Raw genomic sequence first — 26,276 nt, 5'->3', positions numbered from 1 at the left:
AAGGGTCGCGGCAAGCGCAAGTGACTCTTAAGTCCTTCCTCCTGCGCCTCCAGGTGGCGCCCCCACAGTTGGCATCGTGGGTGGCAGACTGTGACACTTCGCAGACTTTTGGGACCGGTGGTGTCAAAAAGACTCCCCCGTGCCGGATATGCTCCGACACGGTGTCCGATTGGACTTTTCCCGTCCCCCCCCTATGACGTCGACTCCCACCCCGGTGTCCCCGCCAGTAGACCCTGTCAGGGCGCTTGCCCTTCGATCGGAGGTCCTGTCTCTTCTCAAGAAGCAGGCAGTGAGGCTGGTGGACAACCATTCCTCCCCGGGCTTTTACAGCCACGTCTTCTTGGTCTCCAAGAAGTTGGGGAAGTGGAGACTGGTCATCGACCTGTCCACCTTGAATCGGTTCCTCCGGGTCCCCAGCTTCAAGATGGAGACAACCAGGTCAGTAGCGGTCGCGGTGCAGCCCAATGATTGGGCTATCTCTCTGGACCTTCGGGACACGTATTTACACGTCCCGGTCCATCCAGAGTTTCAGCCCTTCCTTCGTTTTTTCTTCGAAGGAAAGGTTTATCAGTTTCAGGCCCTTCCTTTCAGCCTGGCTTCTGCTCCGCAGATTTTCACAACAGTCGTCAAGGCGTTTGCGGCGCCTTTTCACGCCATGGGCTTAAAGCTCCATTGCTATCTCGACGACTGGCTGCTACGGCACCAGGCTCATCGCCGTCTGGGAAAGCAGGCAAAGTTTCTGCTCATCACAACCGGACAGGCAGGGTGGTTGTTAAATTGGGACAAATCCGAGCTGGACGCAGCTCAGGATTATGTCTTCGTGGGGGTGCGATTTCGCACACGAGAGGGCCTGATGTCCCCCCCTCCGGACCGATTTCGCAAGATTCGGTCCTTGGTCGGGATTTTTCGCCGTCAGGACAGCGCCACAGCCCGACAGTTTCTGTCGCTGCTGGGGCTGCTCAATTCGGCAGCGGACCAGGTTCCTTTCGGCCGCCTGTATATGCGCCCACTCCAGCTCCTCCTGCTGTCGAGTTGGCGTCCATTCACGGACTCCCTCGACCAGCGGATATTTATCCCGGGGTCTCTCCTGAGGGAGGTTTGGAGTTTCTGGGGTTCGGAGACGAAGCTCCTCCGCGGAGTGCAGCTCAGCCCTCCGTCGCCCCAGATGTCCCTGTTCACGGACGCCTCCCTTTATGGTTGGGGCGCCCATTTGAACGAAGGGGACCTGACCACCAAGGGCACGTGGTCAGAGGGGGATGCGCGTCTCTCGATCAATATCCTCGAGATGCAGGCTGTCATCCTGGCCGTGAGGGCCTTCATGTCTCATCTGAGGGGTCACAGGGTTTCTCTTTTCTCCGACAATTCGACGGTGGTCGCTTGTATTCGGAGACAGGGGGGACGAGATCCGACACATTGTGCCGTCTCACTTGGGAGCTCCTGCAGCTTTGTCGCCGCTTGGATATCCAGCTCCTCCCCCGTCACATCCCCGGCAAGAGAAATATCTTGGCTGACGCCCTTTCCAAGTTGGACCGTCTTGTCCAGACAGAGTGGACCCTCCATCGCGAGGTGGTCTCTCGCATGGAGGCCCTGTGGGATGCTCTGGTCGTGGACTTGTTTGTGACTCGGTTGAACAAGAGGTTCCCCCTGTACTACTCACCCCTCCCGGACGGGGAGGCCTTGGGAGTGGACAGCCTGTCGGCCTCCTGGGACGGCCTCAATGCTTATGCATTCCCGCCAACCCCTCTACCGGTACTCAACAAGGTGGCCAGTTCACGGGTCAGACTTTGTCTGATAGCACCGTGCTGGCTGAACCAGGCCTGGTTCCCGGTTCTGCTGGAGCTGCTGACGGATCACCCCCGCCGCCTGCCGGTGTGGGACCGTCTGCTTTATCACCCGATCGGCCGGGTCTATCATCAAGACCCTTCTTTTTACAGGCTTCACGCCTGGAGGCTGTCGGGTATTTCCTCCGAGAGAGAGGCTTTTCGGAAGACGTTACCCGTAAAGTCGCCCAACCTCCGAGACAGTCTACCCTTGATTCATACGATAGCAAGTGGGCTGTCTTTCGAGACTGGTGTCGGGAGCACGGAGTTTCTCCGGTCGCTCCCTCTCTTCCCAACTTCCTCAACTTCTTGAATTTTCTATTCTCGGTCCGGAAGTTTTCGGTTCAGGGAGTGAAAGGTTATCGCTCCGCCGTTTCGGTCACCTTAAAGCTGACTGAATCGTGGCAACCGTCTTGGGATGATGCTGTTTCATCGTTGCTTTGCAATATGTCTTTGGAGCGTCTTCACTCCATTCAGCTCTCTCCCAAGTGGGACTTCTCGGTGGTCTTAAGGGCTCTCATGAAATTTCCATTTAAACCCATGCATCAGGCAGATTTTAAACATCTGACCTTTAAGACCGTTTTCCTGGTGGCTTTGGTCACGGCACAGCGGCGGTCTGAGCTCCATGCTTTAGCCTTTGATAAATTGGCTTTCACTGAGAGGGGCGCGGTCCTAGAATTTGTCCCAGGCTTTCTGGCTAAAAACCAGGCGCCGCACACCTCCAGGCGCCCGGTTTTTGTCCCCTCGTTATCTGCTACGGTCTCTAGAGACCTCCCGGACAGAACTCTCTGTCCTGTTCGGGCATTGAAGTTCTATTCTGATAAGACTAAGGAGCCTGCTGTTCGCCAAGGCAGGAAGCGCCTGTTTTTGTCTTATAGAGAGGGGTTTACTAGGGAGATAGCTGCAGCCACGGTCGCCAGATGATTAGTGGCCACCATCCGGATGGCTTATTCTATTACACTAGGTTCTCCAGAGCTTCGTCGCCTAGGCGCCATTACGGCCCACGAGATTCAGGCCATTTCTACCTTGTGGGCCGAGTATAAGGGAGTGGCGCTGAACGAGGTTTTAGATGCCGCTATGTGGAGTTCTCACTCTACATTCTCCCAGTATTATATGCGCGATTGTTCCAGGTTAACAGACGGTATGCTGTCTCTTGGTCCAGTTGTCGCTGCTCAGCACGTGGTCTAGGTGTTTTCCTGCCTAGACCACTCTTCGATTTTCTCTCCTGCTGGTTGTCTTGTCCTCCCTCCTTTTTAAGCGGGGGGGGGGGTTGTTCTATAGACTGTCGCCGGGTCTTCGGGCCCGCGCGTTCGCCCCGTCCAGCTGTCCTAGGGTTCAGCCGCCTAGGACTTTTGAGAGTTAGTCAGTGAGGCCGCTCCAGGTTATTCTGGGGCGTGCTCTCCTTCTTGTAAAAAAAATTTTTTTTCCACATTGTGTCTCTTGACGATATGTGCTGAGCTTATACCGTGTTGAGGTGGTTTTGTCCCCGTCTAGGAGGGGTTGGGTTTTCCCAGTTATGCTTCCCTTTGTTGTCAAAGGGCCTGTTGACCTCTAGCCCGGGTTTACCCCAAGCATTCTTTCTCTGGGTCCCCTGGTCTCACCCGTTGGGTTCTGCTGCGCAGCTTGGAGACAGTTCACTTCACTACATGGTAAGTCACCGTTTACCCTCCTTCCTTTGGTTGTTGGTATTCGATGCAAAAGTCTGACCTGGGTAGAGTATGAACGACATAAAATGTCCATTTCCTGTGGAAATGTCATTTTATTAGTTCATACCTACCCAGGTCAGACTACCCGCCCTGCCTGTCCCCACAGCAACGGGACTTACTCGGTGCGCTCGAGTAATAAGTACTAATGATGGCGGCTCACACGAGGCAGAGGCTGTATAGGGGCGCCGCCTAGGTGTAGCTAAGCGAACTAGCTGAGAGATTTCTATTATAAATACAGTAGAACCTCTCTTAGCGGACACCTCTCTATTAAGGTCAACGTCTCTATTAAGGACACTAGTTTTGGTCCCAAATTGGTTGTTTCCATTCAATTTGACCTCTCTAATCCGGACACCTCTCTAAAAAGGACAGCACCTGTCAGTCCCAAGGGTGTCCTTAATAGGGAGGTTTTACTGTAGATTATTTCTTCCTCGGGTGTGTCCGAATGGAGTACACGTGCAAAAGTCTGACCTGGGTAGGTATGAACTAATAAAATGACGTTTCCACAGGAAATGGAAATTTTAAATGCGTAAGTTCGACTAAAACATTCTACTGGTTGCGTTCGCCTATGAAATAAATCCTGCGGCCCGATGATCAGATGAAAATACACGCCCGGCCTGCCGGCCTCAGTAGTTCTCCGTAAGCACGGCGTAATCCAACAATCATCAGCCTGGTACCACTGGCCAACGTCTGTGGCGCTCCGACTAGTCTCTGTACATGGCGCTAATCGCGATCACTCAGCTTGTTCTACCATACTATAGTGACGCTACGCGAACAGAATTAATGCCAGGTATAGAGACTTGAGTGCGTGCGTGATGGGCGAGCCACGTGCGATCAGACAATGGCGGACTTGAGAAGTTGGCTGAAGAAGGCGCCGGTGAGTAGACTATTGTGCTGGGTTTTGACGATTCTTTTGTTGTCATCATCAACGGTACCAGCAGTGTTTGGGGCAATAGGTTGCATAGCAGGAGTTTCAGCCAGCCTATTGAAGTAAATAGGGGATAGCTCATGAGCTAATATTCGTCATCTGCTGGCTCCAGGCCTTTGCGTTTTAACCCTTTCGGACCCAACACCTAACCCACCCATCTGCCCAGGCCAAAAATGGGGATTTTTAGAGCTTTTTTCTGCTGGCCTGGTGTGTTGAAAATAAGAGAGATAGAGGAAAATGACTGCTTGGGTTGGATAGACAACTAAATGGAAAATATTTTGGTAGGGAAAAAAAATTTTTTTTTAATGCTATTAAGGTCATGTGACCTCATTAGCATATTCTCAAAACTGTCCGCAAGAGATTTTTTTTACTTTGAAAATTCTTGGCTCTCTTAGTTTCAAGAACCACGAACAAAAACTGCATGGAATAGGTAGGGGGGTGGGGCATCTTCATTTTCACACATTTTTTTTTCAATTAAATTATGATTATGAAATTATGATTTTGGGGACATTTTCCTCATTTTTGGGCGAAAACGTCAAAATCTGACGAAAACGACATAATTTCACATTTCAGCCAAAATAAATGGTAAAAAACACTTGTTTTGTTATTATATCTTTATTATAACTATTAGAACTTTGAAACTGTGATAAACAAATTGTTTTTACCTGATATTTAGGTGAAAAAATACAAGATCACCCTGTTTTTGAATTTTTCACACCCGCAACTGCGACATGTAAGATTGTATGATTCATGGTCCGAGTGGTCGAACTCCCAGTCCGAATCTATGTTTTCCCCATCTGACAGCTCCATATCTTCACCCCCCAGGTCTAAATCGGACTCGCTATCATCAATGAGCGCCGCAAGAACATCTTCGGTAGACAAATGTGCTTTCCGTTTTGCCGCCATATCGCCGCGCTGCTGCTCTACAATGCATGGAGTACAAATGTCTACTAAGGCCATATATATCGGTGGGGAATCCCCGAAACCAGCCCGACTGGTTTCATTGATTGTAGACATTGGTTTGATAGGCAGTTCGAAGATGGCAGCACCGTAATTTGCTAGTTATCAACGATCTTCTGCATCAACCGCCCCACGGTTGCTCGGGTAATTGCGGTGGGGTCAAGATCAACCGTGTCACGGTTGCTCAGGTCCGAAAGGGTTAATGGGGCATCCCCATGAAATCGGGACCACATGCAGTAGCGATTTCCACCCCATCTTCAAACAAATGATGGAACTTAAATGAAAACTTGCAAGAACTTAGAAGATCGTTAGCGACGGGACCGAACTGGTATCGGTGTAAATGTTTGTTTTGGTGTTGAGTTTTGATATCAAGACAATGTATCATTGTTTGCAAGTAGATAAAGATGAGGCCTGCCATGTCTGACTGTGATTGATATGGTATTGAGAAATACATATTTCCAATGATTCAAAAATAATGATTTTGCATATTTATTTATTCAGTGCAAGAATACATGTACCAAATACTGTCGTCCACGAAACTTTAACTGCATACCAGAGTTTTTCCAAAATATGGACTCCACCATTTTTTTCTTCTGGACTCATAAAATCAAGGTACTTGAAAAAAATTTGAGTCCAAAGAAAATGGTGGGACTCACAGCAAAAAAACCCTTAATCACAACCCTGGAAATATCCCAACTTTGTGGGGCGTTCTTATATTTTTTCACACTACTGTATTTACAATGTATGTACTTCACTATACTACAATTTCTGCCACCTGGTGTTAATTTCTGAAACTGCTCAAGGGACAACTCACTCATTTTGACAGATGTGATGAGGTCTACCTACGCAATTAATGATAGTAACAGACGTTCTATTCAATTCTGTGTGGCATTCTGTGACTGATCTGGTAGAAAACAAGCCTGCCAACATTTTTGGCTCACCATAGGGGAGTCTATAGAACACCGCAGTGTCCGTCATCGTCGTATCCTGTTTCAAAAATAGCAGCACGTTTCTTAACCGCTTGGGCTATGAACTTGAAACTTTGTACACAGGACCCTTCAGGTAAGATGACCTCTGACAATGAATTTCGGTCCGATCTAATTCTTGACCTTTGGGCCAGAAGTGGAAACCTAAAAAGTGTGATATCTCTCTTGTGATACCTTTATTTATCTTGATTTTTATGGTAGGTTCTCCTAGCAAGGATACATCACTTATTCTCCAGGTTTTTGATTTGACCTAATTTTCAAGGTCACAGAGGTCAAATGGGGAAATTGGCTGTTCGAGTGTAAGTATGGCATGTCTCTTAACTGCTAAAGCTATGAACATGAAATTTGGTACACATGACTCCCTACATCATATATCGTCTGACACTGAATTTCGGTCAGATCTTGACTTGGCGACCAGGGGGCCAGAAGTGGAAACCTAAAAAGTGTGACAATGAGTCACATTGATAACATTTTTATGGTAGGTTCTCCTAGCAAGGATATCTCAGATATCATACGGGTTTTTGATTGGACCTAATCACAAGGTCACATAGGTCAAGTGGCGTAAATTGGCTGTTTGAGTGCAACAATGTGCATCGCAAAAGCTATGAACTTGAAATTTGGTACACATGACTCCTTACATCATGTAGCCTTGAACATCGAATAAAATCTGATCTGATTCTCGACTTAGCCACCAGGAGGCCAAAAGTAAAAAAGGTAAAAAGTGCTATATCTCGCTTATTATGCCCCCGCCATAGTGGGGGGGGGGGGGCATTATGTACTTGGGTGGTTTCCAGCCGCCGCCGCCGCCGCACTGAATTCCGGATTATAACTCAAGAACCCCTAGTTCGGCTGACTTGAAATTTTTAGGGGGTGTAGGCCTAGTGTGTCAAAGGGTCCCTATTGATTTTGGGCGCGTTCCAAAATCCAATATGGCGGCCAGCCACCATCTTAGGTGTTCGCATTCCTCTCGTTAACTCTAGAACTAGAGGTCTGACAGACTTCAAACTTTTGTGGTGTAATGATCTTCAGTGGGGGAGGTTCCCTATCGATTTTGGGCACGTTCAAAATTCCAATATGGCCACCAGCTGCCAGTGTAGGTTTTTGCATTCCGCTCGTTAACTGAAAAACTACAGGTCCGACAGACTTCAAACTTTTGTGGTGTAATGGTCAATGGTAGGGAAGGTTCCCTACTGATTTTAGGCGCGATCCAAAATCCAATATGGCCACCAGCCGCCATCCTAGATTTTTGCATTCCGCTCGTTAATTGAAGAACCAGATGTCTGACAGACTTCAAACTTTTGTGGTGTAATGGTCTTCAGTTCGGGAGGTTCACTATCGATTTTGGGCGTGTTCAGAAATCCAATATGGCCGCCAGCCGCAATCGTAGACTTTTGCATTCCGCTTGTTAATGGAAGAACCAGATGTCCAACAGACTTCAAACTTTTGTAGTTTAATGGCCTATGGTAGGGGAGGTTCCCTACTGATTTTGGGCGCGATCCAAAATCAAATATGGCCACCAGCTGCCAGCTTAGATTTTTTTATTCTGATCATTAACTGAAGAACTAGAGGTCCGACAGACTTCAAACTTTTGTGGTGTAATGGTTTTCGGTAGGGGAAGTTTCCTATCGATTTTGGGCGCGTTCCAAAATCCAATATGGCCGCCAGTCGCCATCCTAGGTTTTTGCATTCCGTTGTTAACTGAAGAACCACATGTCCGACAGACTTCAGGTTTTTATGGTGTAATGGCCTATGGTAGGGGAGTTTCCATACTGATTTTGGGCGCAATTCGAAATCCAAGATGGCCGTCAGTTGGCATCCTAGGTTTTTGCATTCCGTTGTTAACTGAAGAACCACATGTCCGACAGACTTCAGGTTTTTATTGTGTAATGGCCTATGGTAGGGGAGTTTCCATACTGATTTTGGGCGCAATTCGAAATCCAAGATGGCCGTCAGTTGGCATATTGGATTTTTAGCATTCTGACCTATAACTCCAGAAGCACTTGTGTGAGGGAGCTGATATTTCTGTGGTATGATCGCCTAGGGTAAGGGAAGAACTGTATAATTTTCTGGCCGCACCTGATATCCAATATGGTCCCCAGGCCGCCGTCGTGTTATGTATTAATCATGAATTAATCAAAAATGGGCTTGCCAGCTGTTGTTGGCTGAAGACCAAAGGATTTTCTCCACATTTGGATTTCATGCCGCATATTGCCAATATGCAAAAGGCATTTCATCATCATCATCATTTTGCACCACCTCGACGAAGTTGAGGAGGGGCATTATGTTTTCAGCTGGTTACCGTGTCTGCGTCTGCCGCAACCTATTCCAGACTATAACTCAAGAACCGGTGGCCAGATTGATCTATAATTTCTATAGTGAATTGGGGTGGATGGGGCAAGGGTGTCTATCGATTTTGTTCATGCTCCGAAATTCAATATGGCCACCAATAGGCCATCTTGGATTTCACATTCCGGATTATAACTCAAGAACAGGTATCCCGATTGATCTCTAAATTCTATGGTTTAATAGGGTGAATTGGGGGAGGTTTCCTATCAATTTTGGCCGCGCTCGAAAATTCAATATGGCCAGCAAGAGGCCATCTTTCCTTTACACCCCATAACTTCAAAACCAGTTGGGCATGTGGACACTGGTGCCCACGGAGCAGGGGAAAAATTGCGATTCGCCTCGATCGCGTTATTACTAGTTAGTGACTTGTTTTCGATGATATTTTTATGGTAGGTACTCCAAGCAACGATATATCACATGTCATACCGACTTTGGTTTGACAAATATACTAGACATGTATACTATATATGAAGCATGTTTCTTAACCAGGATGATTTTCCTAACTGCCAAATATCTACACGGTAAGCAGAATTGCCCTTGGCCGTTTCATTAAATAATCATATCTTCAACTGCAGATGTACATAGGAGAAATCTGGTGTTAAATAGGAACTATTCATCTCTTGACGGCTAGCAGAGTGGTCAAACCACTTATGTACAGTTGCTCCTGGTAAACAAAATACAATCTAATCATCTTTACGTTTGTCTATTCTTTCACTTTGCAGGATAAGTGGATATGCGGTAGTTGCGGGGACCTAAACTCTCCTTTAAGTCGCTATTGTCTGTGCTGCTGGAAAGAGCGTCCAGGCTGGCTTCCAGAGATGGGCAGATTTCGAAGATCGCTGTCTGCTCCAACGGGTCTACCATCTTCATCAGCCTCTTCAAGTCCCCCGGGTGCATGTATTGCCTGCGACACTTCAGGTCAACCACAACAGCCTGCTGAACTGCCTTTGCCGTGTGATGAAATACTACTTGAATCAGTTGCAGAAATTTCACCTGTTGCTCTGTCTAAGTCTAGTGAAATAACATTACTCTCAACAGCACAGTCTGGGCATATAGCCTCATCTTCCTCCTCTTATACTCACTGTGCTTATCCCAGGCTGGTCAACTCACTAGTGAGGAAACATTCGGCTACATCTGCAGGCGGTGATTCTGTTTTATGTTCAGGGAGTCAAGACATTGAAATATCTGTAACTTCCAAAACTCCTAATCCAGCTGGAGATATGCAGTCTCTGTCTGCTAGTTCCCAACCTGGTTCGCAGGAATCTGGCGTATTTGATACTTTTGCTGCTGCTAGTGCTAAGCCCGTGTTTTCTTCTCCCTTAGAGGCCAATTCGCAGCCCATTTGTACGAGATTAAGCACTGGTGTGGTACCATTTGATGATGTTGATGGACCTCCTCCTATGCCGTCCTTTAGTTTTCGGTGTAAAGCCTTAGAAACAAATGACTCCACAAAACCTATCCCTTGTGATATCTTTGACGGATTTAAAGATATGGACAAAGATGAGACGTTCACAGTACAATTTCTGGATGGGCTGTCAGTTTCTCAAGAGTCTGCTGTACGGGTCCAAGAACAATTCAGTAAACCAGTTATCCCTGCAAAAATGTCTCTGTACAATTTTGATTCGGTGGAACGACATTTAAAAGAACCTAATCCACCGTCCACAAGTAAGCAAGGCTTTTCAGAGCGTGGGCAACATAGCAGAGTGTCCCAGGCTGGTGAGTGTCCATTCTGCTTGAAACAGTCCAGCAATGCTGTACTGATTCATGGGAAAACTGGCCATCAAGTGTGTTGTTATAAGTGTGCCAGAAAATTGCGTCGTCGTGGTAAACCTTGCCCAGTTTGCCGTAAACCTATACAGAAGGTGATAAAGAATTTTATAATATAGTTTAACAGTGACTTGATCCACTGTTCATGAACTTTTAAATTGTGTCTAATGCTTGTTTTAGTTACTGTATCTATGGCTTCTATTCCCATGGCGCAGGCAGGTTAGGGGTATACCTTGAATTGTATGGACTGAAAGATTGAATTGCAGTGGAAATCTGATGCAATATCAAAGAGGCCATATCGAAGAAACAATTTAAACGAACTAGTTGTCCACAGACCCCCGCACTGTTGCTTGCATATGAAAATATATTAATTGGTTCGATATGAGGCAATGTCAGCATGCCTCATACAGGTACAAAATAGGCCCATTTTTACACTTTTTATTTTACTGTCAACTGAGTGTGTTGATGTGTTGCCGTGGTGTCGTGAGATCCGGTACATGTCAGGTTTGTAAAAGGGATGTGGAACCCTGAAGGCCCATGAACAATGCCATTCTATACCACAAAGATTGGAAGTTCATTATAGAATCCTTTGTCCCCGGGATACTCTATCTTTGGATATTTGAAGTGTTACACCTAACCTTCACCCCCCCTCCCGAAAGATTGAGGATATTTTCCTTGCAAGATGCATTGACACCAGTCTTTGATACATGTATCTGTCGAAATGCTTGTCATCAATAATCAATCATATTCGTTCAGCCCATTATGTGGGCGAGTTTAGTAAAATTGGATAAACAAAATATATCTCATGGGGTTATGGATTGAGTTGCAATTAAAATACACATAGTCAACAGGCAGGCCAGAGGTTCAGTACCATGAGCAGGTCTTGGCCCATCCTGGTATCAACCAGTGGTTTTAAATATACTCCACCTCTCGATATTTCGAACGTTATGACGAGGAAGTGAACAAAAGTCTGAATCTCAGGGTGTGATAGGCAATGAGCCTATTCAGATTCATCAAGTATTGAACACTGTGGTCGTGCTCTCTTAGACAGTCCATGGTCACCGTCATTGAAACTCCCTTAGTAATCGAGGGCGAGCTCTGGCTAACACAGCACCGATAATGCCCCTATCGGGTCCCGCGGAATATCCTCTCAACCAGAAAGTTTTCACTCCACCAGACCCCCGGAATAACCCTCTGCTGTACTAAAAATTGGTGCTCAATCTCACCCCCCCCCCAATAGATTCGGCTATTAGGCTATATGCTAAACGTGCCAAAGCCACAATGCTTGTACATGTAGATCCCTGATATTGTTGTGTGCAAAGAGGCTAGTATGAATTTGTGTATTGATGGGCATTAAGAAATACTAGCATATACCCGTGGCGCGGGCTGTTCGAGGTATAAAAATCAGATTGTGTGGATGCTGGTATGTTGTGGGTTTGGTGTAAATGGGGTGCTGGTTTGTGAGTAACACTTCTTTTCATAAGTGTAATACTTCTTGAAAACGGAACTATGTAACCATGTACATGATGTACAGACGTCCACAATGCTAAACCAATTCTCGGAAAACCAAGATGGTGTAGACTGGTGATGTAGGCCTACTCGATATCAGCCAGCGATTAGCGCCAGAATGGTTGAAGTTACCGGTGTGTGCATAAATCTTGTCTCCCGTTGGGTACATAGTGTCCTAAGATGAGCTATTTGTGAATAAATGGCTGTCTCGAGGTGAAAAAGCAGCATTTTTCCTTCAGATATGGGCGCCGCCATCTTGCATGCTGGCATCAGTGACGTCGATTTTGATTGGTCGATGATGCGCGCATGGAAGGGACCATTTGAACAGGACATCTGATTGGTTGATAGCGGAGGAGGGAGGTGGCTCGGCAATTTTCGTGACTGTAATAATGCAGAGAGATTACTGATGGACTTCTCGGCGAAGAGATTACTTGGAGCTCTCCAGTTGACGTCATCTCCACAAAGTTGTTCTTTATTCCAAAGCCACCAAGATATTCGACGTATGACACCCTCAGTGACACTCTTACTTATGATCCACACCTACGAAGCCAAAAGTTGCAAGAATTCGACGCATTTCCGAGGCCAAATTTTGAAACAAAAATCGCCTCCTATTTAGCGGCCACGACGCGCATTATAGTATAGATTTGCATGTGGTGAAGTTGATGGATCCTATGATCTCATGCAAAGCCATCAACTGATCAAAGGGGATGTTTCTCCAAGTTAAAAGTGAGTAAAAGCAACTAAAATAGAACATGAAATGGGAGGATAAACAGTATTGGAAGGTACCTGAAAATTATGTAGCGTTTTTTCAGATCGGGACTCTGTCACTTTCTTACGGTCTTTCTAGGGGGGATTATACCAGGTCAGTAGAAGTAAACCTGGATACCGTCACTGTAGTTTACAACAATGTCCATCGGTCCCTATTGTTGGGCTGTTGTGTTGCTCCACTGACGCGCGTTTCTGCCCCTCTAGGCTTCATCAGGGTGGCTGGGGTTGACTTGCATCTGTCTTGTTCGAAGTTCACAGTTTGAATGACATCATGACTCTGGGGTGGTTTCTCAATGACGTTGTGACGTTATAGACTTTGTTGCGACTCTGTTGTTGAAACATTCTGTTGTAGTCAAGCAGGTGGGCTGTCCAAATGGACATGTTGAGAAGTACAGGATCAACCGATGATATGATGGGATTATACCAGGTCCTAATTGAGGCATTCCCCAGTTCTCATTGGTGCATCCCCATGGTACAGGACTGAATACTCTACCGTGAGATGACCGTCTAATAGACGTTGTTGTATAGAAACGGGGTAGCACGGCAGAATCTCGTCATCACATTTTGAAGTCGTCCTTTCTTCTCGATTATTGGGTGAAACTTGGCATGGACAGAGTCGCGCCAGTTCAACTTGGGATCATCCTTTTCAATCTTGGTGGGTGACGGGATGAAACTTGGCATGGACAGAGCCGTGCTAAAGCACGGACTATGTCGCGCCAGTTCAACTTGGGATCATCCTTTTCTGTCTTGGTGGGTGACGAGATGAAACTTGGCATGGACAGAGTCGTGCTAAAGCACGGACTATGTCGCGCCAGTTCAACTTGGGATCATCCTACCGTCTTGGTGGGTGACGGGATGAAACTTGGCGTGGACAGAGTCACGCTAAAGCACGGACTATGTTGTTCAGTTCAACTTGGGATCATCCTACCGTCTTGGTGGGTGAGGGGATGAAACTTGGCATGGACAGAGTCGCGCCAGTTCAACTTGGGATCATCCTTCCTTCTTGTTGGGTGGCGGGATGAAACTTGGCACGGACAGAGTTGCACTTAAGCACGGCTATGTCGCGCCAGTTCAACTTGGGATCATCCTTCCATCTTGGTGGATGTCGAGATGAAACTTGGCATGGACAGAGTCGAAGTAAAGCACGGACTATGTCGCGCCAGTACAACTTGGGTTTCTATTTCCTTCTTGGTGGGTGGCGGGATGAAACTTGGCATGGACTGTGTGGGCGGTGAAGATATAGTCACAATTAGTCGATTTTCACAAACGTCTTAGACCTTCATTCTTGATCTCATTGATTAGAACAATACGGTTTTCTGCAAGTACAAAAGGGTACAAACTTTGAATAACCTAAACAATCAGTGAATCTAATAAACAACACTCTTAGCACCCTGTAAGATGTCGCCACCTTGTGTTAACCATGCGATCTAACACTGCAAATTTTTTCGCATGACTGGTGTAACAAGTCACCGTATTTAGTCTTGAGAACAGAACATAGATAACTGAACAATTTACACATGGTTTAAAACATCTTTAAGTAGTAGGAGAAATAATCTACTAAACTTAAACCCATACAGAACGGCGGCAAAACCCTGCCAAAGTTGAGGGTGTCCAAAATGACCCGAAAACATGATGATGAAATAAATGCACAAGGAAGATGTGCCCTATTTAGAAATCCCTTTTACACTGAATTAATACATATTGCATAGTAAATAACTTACGGAATGCTGTGATGACCCTCTCTTCCCACAAGTGATGTAATCTATTGTTTATAAATCATCATAACATTGATATAATTGAAGAAACTTCACAAGAAGCTTTCCAACATAGTCCTGGGCAGAAGTTGTACAAATTACAGCTAAAAAACACATGGTAGAGAATACCTACAGAACTTTCTGGGGACCTGATGTACAAACTGTCCCAAAAAAACCGCAAACTCCAAAATCACACAGCGATACACGACAGACAGAGTCGCCCTAAAGCACAGACTATGTCACGCCAGTTCAACTTGGGATCATCTTCCTTCTTGGTGGGTGACGGGATGAAACTTGGCATGGACAGAGTCGCGCTAAAGCACGGACTATGTCGCGCCAGTTCAACTTGGGATCAATCATCCTTCCTTCTTGTTGGGTGACGGGATGAATCTTGGCATGGACAGAGGCGCGCTAAAGCACAGACTATGTCGTGCCAGTTCAACTTTGGATCATCCTGCCTTCTTGGTGGGTGACGGGATGAAACTTGGCATGGACAGAGTCGCGCTAAAGCACGGACTATGTCGCGCCAGTTCAACTTGGGATCATCCTTCCTTCTTGGTGGGTGACGGGATGAAACTTGGCATGGACAGAGTCGCGCTAAAGCACAGACTATGTCGTGCCAGTTCAACTTTGGATCATCCTGCCTTCTTGGTGGGTAGCGGGATGAAACTTGGCATGGACAGAGTCGCGCTAAAGCACAGACTATGTTGCGCCAGTTCAACTTCGGATCATCCTTCCTTCTTGGTTGGTAGCAGGATGAAACTTGAGTAGTATAAGGCCAACACATTTTAGACGCAAATGTTGCGAAAAATGGCAACGCATTTTGAACGCAAATGTTGCCAAAAATGGCAACGCGTTTTAAACGCAAATGGACTTCCCATTTTCCAATGCATTTGCATTTAAAATATGTTGGCCTGAAAGACATCAAAATGGAAAATCCAGTGATATGTTTATATCAAGTATAAGGGCAACACATTTTAAACGCAAATGACGCGAAAAAAAATGGCTACACATTTTAAACGCAAATGTCGCAACAATCCTATTTTCCGTGGCATTTGCATTTAAAGTATGTTGGCCAGAAAGACATCAAAATGGAAATTCCTATTTAACAGAACTGATATTTTCCCATTTTCCGCTTACTGATCTACCAACGATATATTGTCTCCCTTACCTCCGCCCGTACCGCTGAAGAAATGCGGGTTATTTTTCTGTACATTGTATATCGCGCGCCTCACTTAACGGTGCATCTCACCCAAATTTGAGCTTTTTCTGCCTTATGCAATATATATTATCTCTATGTGAAAAATAATGTAGCACTAAGGCGAACCTCATTTTCCATGGCTATACTTCGTTCAAGGAGGATACCGCGGTGACGTCACGGCTTTTCCAAGATGGCGCTCCATATTGTAAACAAACTCGATCCACGGCCAAGGGAAAATCAAGTCATCAAATAAAGTTAGATTTTTCGCATCAAATCAGAGTTATTAGTACTTTTCTGCTATGAAATAAGTCTTCAGACAATAAGTTATCATTTGAATAATGAAAAGTGCTGTTTTGATGGGGAAAAATAGGGTTTTTAAAACCAAATAGCCGGGTACCGATCTTCCAAAATTAGCAATGGTTTCAAAACAGTCTCCCAGATATGGGGCAATCTCTTCATTATCATAATGGGATTTGGAGGCATGTTTACAGATTTTACAAGTTCGAGACCTGTATGACCTAAAACTCGCATAGATCCCCATAGATCCCCTCTATTTGTCGAGTTAGCGCCCCTGCAAGATCATGCATTTTCGGACACTAGAACGAAATCTTCCTGCGGATATCGCGGTTTCGGTGATGATTTAAGGAGAAATTGACTGTTCTTAGAGTTGTATTGGACAGAAATGAGTTCATACTTCATGAATACATGAATATATTATGATATGGGCAGGCTTCTAAGTCAAAACAATAACAAACTCAACTGAATCTCTACCATGTATCGCGTAGTGCATTGCCTAGTGTATTTTGTAGTGTATTTTAGCGGAGACATTATTTCCGCACTTTGGCCACGACAAACGTCTTTTTTATTTGTGGAAGTTAATCTGCTCTGTAAATTTTATTTTACACAGGAAGAATCCATACTAGGTATTGCAATATTTCATGTCTATTGGTGTTTTTGTGTACAGGAGCGCACCAGACTGTGAGGCGTGGAGATGTGTTCAGTGCTGGTGTTGTCAGTAGACTGAATCTGATTGGCCACAGCGATCAGTAATATGGGTCGTGATCACGTGATGTGACGTCACCGCGGTTATTTGTGTTTCTGGGAAGTAGCTTTAATTAAGTTCCTCGGAAGAGCCCCGGAATGCAGATTGAGACCTTGACACGATTCTTTGCACACTCTTAACCAGTGGTGATCGGTATTTTTGTGGACGTCACAGAATAATCTCTTCTAGCCGAAGTATCACCAACGCCCCAGAGCTCATTTCGCTCATTTCCCTCTTGCGCGGCTAAGCGTTCTGAAAGATTACCCCACTTTTAAAATTATCGAAGTTTGACAAGAATTTTCCGAAAAAATCTTGAGATTGATACATTGTTCTTCATAAATACGTTAATGGAGAAAAACAGGAACGTTGTGATGTATACATTCATTCGAGGAAACAATTTCGAAGAAAAAAAAAATCGTGACGGGAACCCTTTCTGAGACGTGTTGTTTTCGAACTGATTCATACCAGGCATTTGGACTAACGGACGAGACAAACTTCGGTAAGTTTTAGTCTCTCTCCTGAAAATGAACCAATTTTTCTATTTCCAAATGACGATATCCAATGGGTATGAAACATGTGAAATGTCTCAAAATACTAAGAACATAACAGAACCACATTAAAGAAAATAATTCATTATCATGACATATATCTAAAGATAGCGACACTCACTATTTGCTCTCCGCGGTAGTCACTTGAGCAGCAAAGAGTCAAATATAAAGCATCCGGGTAGTTTTTTTGGCTCAGCTGACAAAGTCGGCGAAGCTGGTAATATCACTAAGGGAATGGTGTCTGTCCTTCAATCCGTGTCATTTTGGGCATTTTGTAACCGCAAGGCCTAGGCACTTTGTTGACGCTGCTAAATTAGGCGTAACCCCAGATGAACTCGGAAACCAAAAATCAGCGCGATCCGACCTACATTAAGCGAATGAGGTCATCAGGAAGTTTAAACTTCATTCCTTTATACCTCGGTCCACAGAGGAAATAATGTTTTCACATCTGGCCGAATATTTTTTGATAATTTTTCATTTTTACTTGCAATGGAATTAGTTTAGTTTTCATCGCCAGTTGGTGCTACAGGCACATTTTACTGAATTTTTGACGATTCAAAAGACCGGGTTATGATGTATCGATGTGCAGTTGTATTCTACGCATGGAATTGGCCAAGGAACCAGGCTATATTTCAGCATACCCACTGTGACCAGTCTAAAGATGGAAGATTAACTTTGCAACACGGTAATTAACCAATTTTCTGCTAAAAAGAAGTCAAGTAGGCGATATTATCACTAGTTCCTTTCAGTGGGTAGTCATAAGGTCTTTAGGGACTACTTTCAGAAATTAGTTCTTGAAAATTTGGCCACAATTCTGTGAAAACGATATTAGAAGTGCACGCTCTGTTCGCGATGTATTTTGAAGTGGAGATTTCCCACAGTATGTGCAGTTTTTAGTACTACGATTCTTACATGAGTCAAAAGTAGACATTCCAAGCAACACATTAATGTTACTCCCATAAAAATTGATTCAAAATTGACAGAGCTACCGCATTCTGTTCGGCAATTGGCAGCGTTGATAAAATGCATTGCATGCTAATGCATGCCAAATAGCACACTTTAAAAAGCGCTCATTGGACAATGTAGGGAATCACAAGAAATGACGTCATCGCTGTTCTAAATAAAAAAATAGTTTGGTTTCCGATCGACTCACTAGGGATACGCAGTAGAGCACAATGTCATGAAACATGACCCTTTGTAAATTCCATCACCTTGCAGGACAGGTCAATTTCTTTAATGAAGTTAATTTTGTTGACTCCTGTAATCTCTCCCTTATTTTTAGCTCACCTCTTAGCAGAGGTGAGCTTATCCCATACCGTGGCGTCCGTCGTCCGTCGTCGTCGTCGTCGTCGTCGTCCGTCGTCGTCCGTGGTCCGTTAGCAGGGCACGTTTCGTAATTGTTAGAGCTATTGAGTTGAAACTTGGTACACATGTACTTTTATGTAATGACACCTTGGAGACCAAGTTTCGGTCCGATTCGTTTCATGGTTTGGCCACCAGGGGGCCAAACGTTAAAAGTGAAAATATGCAATATCTCCCTTAATAGTAGTCGGGAAATTTTGAAAAAAATATGGTAGGTACTTCTAGCAAAGGTGCATCATATATCCTCCGGGTTTTTGATTTGCCCTCCTTTTCAAGGTCACAGAGGTCAAATAGTGTAAATTGGCCGTCAGGATGTAACGATGGCACGTTTCTAAACTGCACTGACTATTGATCCCAAATTTGGTACACATGTACCCCTTGGTCAGGTGGTCTCAGGTACCGAAGTTTGGTGCGATCTGATTTGCCGTTTGGCCTCCAGGGAGGGGGCCAAATCGTAAATTCTTCAAAATGCCATTATTCCTAGTATTACTTGCCTGATTGGCACCAATTTTATATCATAGGTACATCTAATTCTAACAATCATTCAATGTGTCACCCGGGTCTTCTTTGATTTGACCTACTTTTCAAGGTCACAGAGGTCGAATGTACTGTAAATTGGCCATTTTGGGGAAATTGTAATTGCTTGGACCTACATCAAACCTAACACTACATGACACAATACCATGCTCTTTATCCATCTTTCCTCCACATGAGGTGAGCACAATGGCCCTGGCCATTTCATTCAAAAAAGACAGTGGTGTTAGTCCCAAACTGGTCATTTCTATTTATTTTGACCTCTTTTATCAGGATACCTCTCGATTACAGACAGCATTTTGTATCCTTGGTTGTGCTGTACAACTCTGCCTGGACATACTACTGTTGTAAATGGAGAAGTCACATCCTCTCTGACACTTCTTGTCTGTAAAGCTACCGATACAACATACTGAACTAGGGATAACTTCCGTTGCCTCCTGTAACATTTACATACCATGGATGATAAGTTCAGTCATATTTCATCCAGCTGGCAGCTCTGCATTGGAAATTTTAGTGGTATAACGTGTTCTCTTGACCTTCAAACAGTAGTATACAGCCGATATTTACTACTTTACACCCTCAGTCCTATGTTATTAGGTCATCCAGCTGAGCGCCAGGTCCTTGGGCCTCTTGTTAATTCCTATATTGACAACTCCTGCTTTGAGAATTATGTTTAAACCAATCAAACACTACACCTAAAGAAAAATACTTATGATTTTTGATCTGATGGGTATGTTTTTTACGGGCAGAGACATGTATTCATCCACGACCGGAAGTGTGGCACAGTCACAAAGAGTTTATCAAAATGTCAAGTTGTGGTAAATACATGGCTGGGATGGACCAAAGTGGAATTAATTCTCAATCTGTGGTTGATTCCTAATCTACAGAGTCGGGCCATTACAGAAATATGCTTTTTGATAATATATTTAAGAAAATGTGGTCTCACTGGTCAGTTTAGAACTTGTATTTTGACAGGGCCATTTTATGTCGTTCATACTCTACCCAGGTCAGACTTTTGCATGTGTACTCCATTCGGACACACCCGAGGAAGAAATAATCTATTTATAATAGAAATCTCTTAGCTAGTTCGCTTAGCTACACCTAGGCGGCGCCCCTACACACAATTCCTAAAATTGACCTGCCGCCTATTATCAGTTCTGTAACTAGGAGGAAGTGACGTAGATAGAGGCAGCCTACATAATGACCATAACACAATGTGTACTTGGAAGAGCATTATGAAGAGGGAAAAATGGTATTAATTAGTTGAATAGGCACACCAAACATGCCAGGAACTGGAAACTGAGAGAAGGTAAAGTTTTAGTGTTGATATTGGGCTTCTTCTTGCATATCATGTGAGTTAAGCCACCATAACCACAGTCATAAACAACACAACAGCAATGGACAGTGTGTGTTGTGTTGTACATCTGCATTGTACATGTAGTATCAAGTATGCTGCATGGCTCTGCCACTAATCATGAACATGTACATGTAGGCCTGGCATAGTATATTTTCTGTGGTGTGGTGGTAGGCCTATGGCTAATATACTATAGGCTATGTACTGTGTGCATAATGCCATTATTTGTATTTAATGAAAACATGTAGCCTTATCATGATGCAATGGCAGGCAGCTAGCTACATGTAGGCTACTCTTTCTTGGGCCATGGCCCATGGCCATTAGCCTGCAGGGAGACTAATGATAGCCTGATATCACAGCCCGGGATCACAGCACATGAGGCATGAGAGGCTGACCACATTTGTCATGTCTGCATGGAAAATGTTTGGGCAAGTCATAATTTTAAAAATTAACAAGACAAAATGATGTCAATTGCCTATTTCAAGTTTTATTATTAAATGATATCCAAATGCCGTCATATCACATGCAACATACATCCATGGCATAGTATTTTTATTAGTAATTCTTTTCACAAAGTACCTGTTTCACTCAAAATGATATGATCATGTTTCAGTTTGGAACAACCGCTGTCTAACGTTACAAACAAGTGACCACGAATAAACCAGGTTTGCCAAAATGTATATGGATTATACATCAACAAACTCAAGATCACAGCTATTCCAATCCAGCAGGAAATGTTATGAAGGTACATTTGTAATACAGTCAATATTCAGCAGTATACTACCCAAACTACTAGTACTATATCTGTACTATTTACTTATAATATTGTCAAGATATCAAATGCATTTCAAAGAGCGCTGATTGTATATATCAATATTTTTGAAATGCATTTTATTGAGAGGAGCTAAATGAAATACTGAGTCCTCTTGGCGTAAATTACAGAAACAAACCATGTAATCTAATGTTTCTTTGAACAAGTAAGTTCACACAATTTCTTGTTTTGCCAAGAATCTTAACAGTTTGACGAAAATTATTAAGATTGTTATTAACTTGGGATTATTCTTGTCTTCAGCAACATCCCAAGAGTCACAGATACTGCTGTGTACCTCACTGCACCAGTCGTGGTTACAACAAAGATGATGAGCATGGTGAAAACTTGCACCACTTCAGATTTCCAGATTTTTTGGTGCAAATACTAGTACAGCTGTATTGATGCTTTATCTTTTTCTGTATCTATTATCCTTGAAAATACATACTCATTGGCATCAAAATAGTTTTGTAACTTTTTTACCTAAAACTAATCCATTACTTCCATTTGGAACCGTAGCTTCTCTGATGAGTCGAACTCTATCATGTCCTCTGACATCACGGTTGTCATTCATGACAAGCATTCCCTGTCATGACAAGACATTGGACGTCGACATTTGTAGCACTTCTGGCAATCAGACTCTGGTGACATGGTCCCATCATTCATGATCCAATGAAAAAGGATCACCAGCATCATCCAGCAATGAGGGATCAATGCACTCACAATCAGATTCAGCTACTGGCATGACTGGTATTATGTCGCTGCATGCAGGGCTTACGGATGGTACTGGTGGTGCATCAGACCTAGGGGTACTTGTCCTTGGTGGCGGTGGAATCCCACGGTCAATCCCGATTGGTGATGATGTGGTAGTGTGGTGTCATCACTGTGACACTTGATGGTGGCAGTGTGGTGTCATCACTGTGGACACTTGAGTCCATCTTCTAGCCTGCAATTAAGATAAAAGTGTATTTAGTTTGTTGCAGCATTGGTGTTTGGAATGTTGCACTTTCATGACTTTTTTTAAAAATCCTGCAATAATTGAACATTGCAACTAAATCATAAGGCCTATGTCTCCCAGACCTACACTCCGGCAATGCAAATAAAACTAGGCCTAGGCCTACAGTTTAAAATTGACTTGGCCTTGGGACTTGGGGTCAATTTGACTGACAACCACTCAAAAAACCCCACCATAACCAAGCAAAATCATAGTGGGTTTGGGCAACACAAAGTCAAAGGCATCTCCTACATATTTCTGGCCCAAACTGATAAGGCCTAGCAAGCCTAGAATAGAAACAACTACAGAGGCCTTCTACAATTGAATTAGATTAAGTTCATCATGTCTATGTCACTGTCAGAATCCAATGCATGCAATGCATGGCTTCAGCCAGCCTCCTCATCACATGGCCCAAACTTATTCAGACTGTTTTATTGCCCTCATTATCTAATTGGTCAATTATTATCACTTATCATGTTCACTGACATGAAACCCATTAATTCCCCTACATACTGTGGCAAGACTAGCCCAACACCACGCACAACAGAGTTATTTGGATCAATTTCAGTGATAGCTATTGTTCAATGCTCTACACGCTATGCAGGTTGCTGACCTACCTGCCTCACTCTGCATCACTTCCTGTGGTTCTGCCACTAGATGGCAGTGTATTTTAGGAATTGTGTATACAGCCTCTGCCTCGTGAGAGCCGCCATTCATCAGTACTTCTTCCTCGGCACACTGTTGCACATTGTTCCGAGATTTTTCTACGTTGTTTTCGCCAAATTTTGGTCGATCCTACGTTCGAGAAGGACACCCCGGGACACCTTCGGGAAGCTTATTATCTCTAGGAGACGGGTGAGATCGTTCTTTTACCATCCTCCCTCGATTTCTGCTTTTGGAGCGTGCTTTTTCTGCCGTCTCCCAAGAAATCTTTTCTCCGTTTTCCCGGGCTGTTGGTCACGTGACCGTTCGTTTTTATACCTTTGTGGTTTTTCTGTTAGAAATTTCGGCGTAATGACATCGTTATTGCCGTCCTTTCTTTCTTCTTTGGGTGTTCCACCCTTTGTTTTGGACCTCCTGCCCTTCAGGGCGGGTTTCCGAGGTCTGTTTACGGGTGTATCGGGGATTCATAGTCCCCGGCCCGGTTCTTCCCCGTGTCGGGGTGCGGGTAGTTCCGCCCCCATTGGGCCGGACCCTTTCGCCCCCGGGATGCCTTCCTCTTCTCCCGGCACCGCCGGCAAGAAGATGAAGAAGGTGAGGAGAGGGGCACGGCCCTCAAAGGGAAGGGGGTCTTTGACTCCCTCTCCCTCGCCCTCCTCACGGACCCCCGCTAAGCGGCGAGGTCCACGGGGCTCTGGGGGGGGGTTTCGACCCCTTCCGACCCCTCCCCCCAGGCCGGGCACCCCTCTTTTGGGGGTGTGCCCCCTGGGGAGGCCTTGGGTTTGAGTGTTGGTGACCCTGATTCAGGGACACTCCCCAGGGTTAGCCCTGCCCCCTTTCCAGGGCTGCGCCTTTTCACGCCATGGGCTTAAAGCTCCATTGCTATCTCGACGACTGGCTGCTACGGCACCAGGCTCATCGCCGTCTGGGAAAGCAGGCAAAGTTTCTGCTCATCAAAACCGGACAGGCAGGGTGGTTGTTAAATTGGGACAAATCCGAGCTGGACGCAGCTCAGGATTATGTCTTCGTGGGGGTGCGATTTCGCACACGAGAGGGCCTGATGTCCCCCCCTCTGGACCGATTTCGCAAGATTCGGTCCTTGGTCGGGATTTTTCGCCGTCAGGACAGCGCCACAGCCCGACAGTTTCTGTCGCTGCTGGGGCTGCTCAATTCGGCAGCGGACCAGGTTCCTTTCGGCTGCCTGTATATGCGCCCACTCCAGCTCCTCCTGCTGTCGAGTTTGCGTCCATTCACGGACTCCCTCGACCAGCGGATATTTATCCCGGGGTCTCCTGAGGGAGGTGTGGAGTTTTTGGGGTTCGGAGACGGAGCTCCTCCGCGGAGTGCAGCTCAGCCCCCTGCTGTTCGCCTAGGCAGGAAGCGCCTCTTTTTGTCTTATAGAGAGGGGTTTACTAGGGAGATAGTTGTGCCACGGTCGCCAGATGGTTGGTGGTTTTTGATTTGACCTAATTTTCAAGGTAAGATAGGTCAAAGTTCGCCGACGGCACCGCTGTTAGTCAATGGTGGCACGTTTTGTAACCGCTGAGGCTATTGAACTCAAACTTGGTACATATATACCCTTGGGTGACCTTTACTCAGAGACTGAATCGTGGCGTCATACGATTTACGGTTTGGCCAATAGGGGGCCAAAGGTCAACAATGAAAATATTCGATTACTCGTCTACGTCTGAAAAATTTGAATAAAATATGGCAGGTACTTCTTGCAGTGTTACATCATATATCCTCCGCATTCATTTTTTGGCTCACCTGCCCCTTTTCATCCCCCCCCCGACCCACCCACCCCTGACCCCACCCCTGACCCCACCCCTGACCCCACCCCTGACCCCACCCCTGACCCCACCTCTGACCTCACCCCTGACCCCACCCCTGACCCCGCCCCTGACCCTACCCCTGACCCCACCCCTGACCCTACCCCTGACCCCACCCCTGACCCCACCTCCTCCCCTCCTCCTTCCCCTCTTACAACACTAGAACTCTAAGAACTTCCAAGGCAGGTGTAACTACAGAGTGAGAGCAGACCAGACCCCATTTTAGCAATGCATTAACTCAACTGACTCCATAGCCTCCCCTTTGACACAGGTGAGCACATGGTCCCTGGACCATTTCATTCTTCTTTGGTGCATTCGTTCCAACAGGTGACTTGGTTCTCCTCCTCCCTAACTTGGGTGTTTCAGGAAAGGAAACTTCAGAAGTTGGTTTGTTGGTTAGTTCCATAGGGGCAGCACACATCATCGTTGCACGTAGAGAGTTGCAGAGAGGTGCTTTCATGTTGAGCATGTGAAGCGAAGTGTGAAATTTTACCGGTTCAACTTCTGTAGAAAATATTCTTATTGGCTGGCATAAATGGATGGCACTCTATTGGGTGATATTGGAATGCGTCATCTCTGATTGGCTGTAAGATGTATCCCTAACCTGATTAGTCAAGAGCGTTTGTTGATAAATCCCATCATCTGATTGGCTGGTGTTTGAAATTTGAATACTGTTTTGGTATTGGTTGTTCAGAATTCCGGACTGACCTTCAACAAAACTTAACAGCATAGTTATTGATTCCGCAAAAGTGTGGATTGTCCGCCACAGTTTTGAATTGATGTTGATTTTTTTGGCACCATCCTGAATGACAATGAGGGCACTGTCTTTATCCTCCTTCACTGAGACCGTTATGTCAGGGTTCAAATGTATGGTCATGTTTGTCGACTTCTTGGTTGATCTCTTGGTTGAATCATTATTTGTCCTCCGCCTTTTCACATTTTTCGATGTATGGGAGGCATCTCTTGATGCAGTTGCATACAATTGCCCCCTCTGTGCCACAATCTGTGCCTCTGCCATTGTGTTGGTGTACATATGCATGCTTTTGCGAATCACACTATCCTTTATAGGTATTTTGTCTGTTTGTCATTGGTGATTGGCCGATTTGAATTTGATTTCAGCCAATAGTCATCTTACTATTACATGATAACAAGCGTTTCATGAAAAGTTTGATTTTCTGATCATTTTTATGTAGGTCATGTTTAAAGATCGCTATAATTGACTTGAAAGGGTGTCCACGGCATTTTTGAACAAGGAAATATATACAATATCCACCACAGAGAAAAGAAAATGGACTCTGTAAGAATTTTGTTGAATATAGCCACTGGTTTGAATTCGAATTCAAAAAACGTTGTATCTGTTCTTAGGTTTTAAACCAAATGAGTCAAAATAGTAGGCTAATAGG

The 26,276-nt window shown here is 45.0% G+C and overlaps 1 protein-coding gene and 1 long non-coding RNA gene across 2 annotated transcripts in view; both read left to right on the top strand.

Annotated features, from left to right (window-relative positions):
• Positions 1–12,302, top strand: part of LOC135488702 (E3 ubiquitin-protein ligase Mdm2-like) — a 68,653-nt gene extending 56,351 nt beyond the window's left edge. Inside the window, exon 5 of the mRNA XM_064773408.1 lies at positions 9,466–12,302. Coding sequence (XP_064629478.1) covers positions 9,466–10,629 — 1,164 coding nt within the window. The 3' untranslated portion in view covers positions 10,630–12,302. The remainder of the gene's footprint in view (positions 1–9,465) is intronic.
• Positions 12,303–20,359: 8,057 nt separating this feature from the next.
• Positions 20,360–21,872, top strand: LOC135488413 (uncharacterized). Its single transcript, XR_010446967.1, has 3 exons — positions 20,360–20,537; positions 21,196–21,327; positions 21,655–21,872. It is a non-coding gene; the product is annotated as an uncharacterized LOC135488413 (long non-coding RNA).
• Positions 21,873–26,276: the final 4,404 nt, after the last annotated feature.

Source organism: Lineus longissimus, chromosome 5, assembly GCF_910592395.1.
Source record: "Lineus longissimus chromosome 5, tnLinLong1.2, whole genome shotgun sequence".
NCBI lineage: Eukaryota > Metazoa > Nemertea > Pilidiophora > Heteronemertea > Lineidae > Lineus > Lineus longissimus.
Note: the sequence above shows the minus strand (reverse complement) of the source record. Positions and strands in the feature narration are given on the sequence as shown.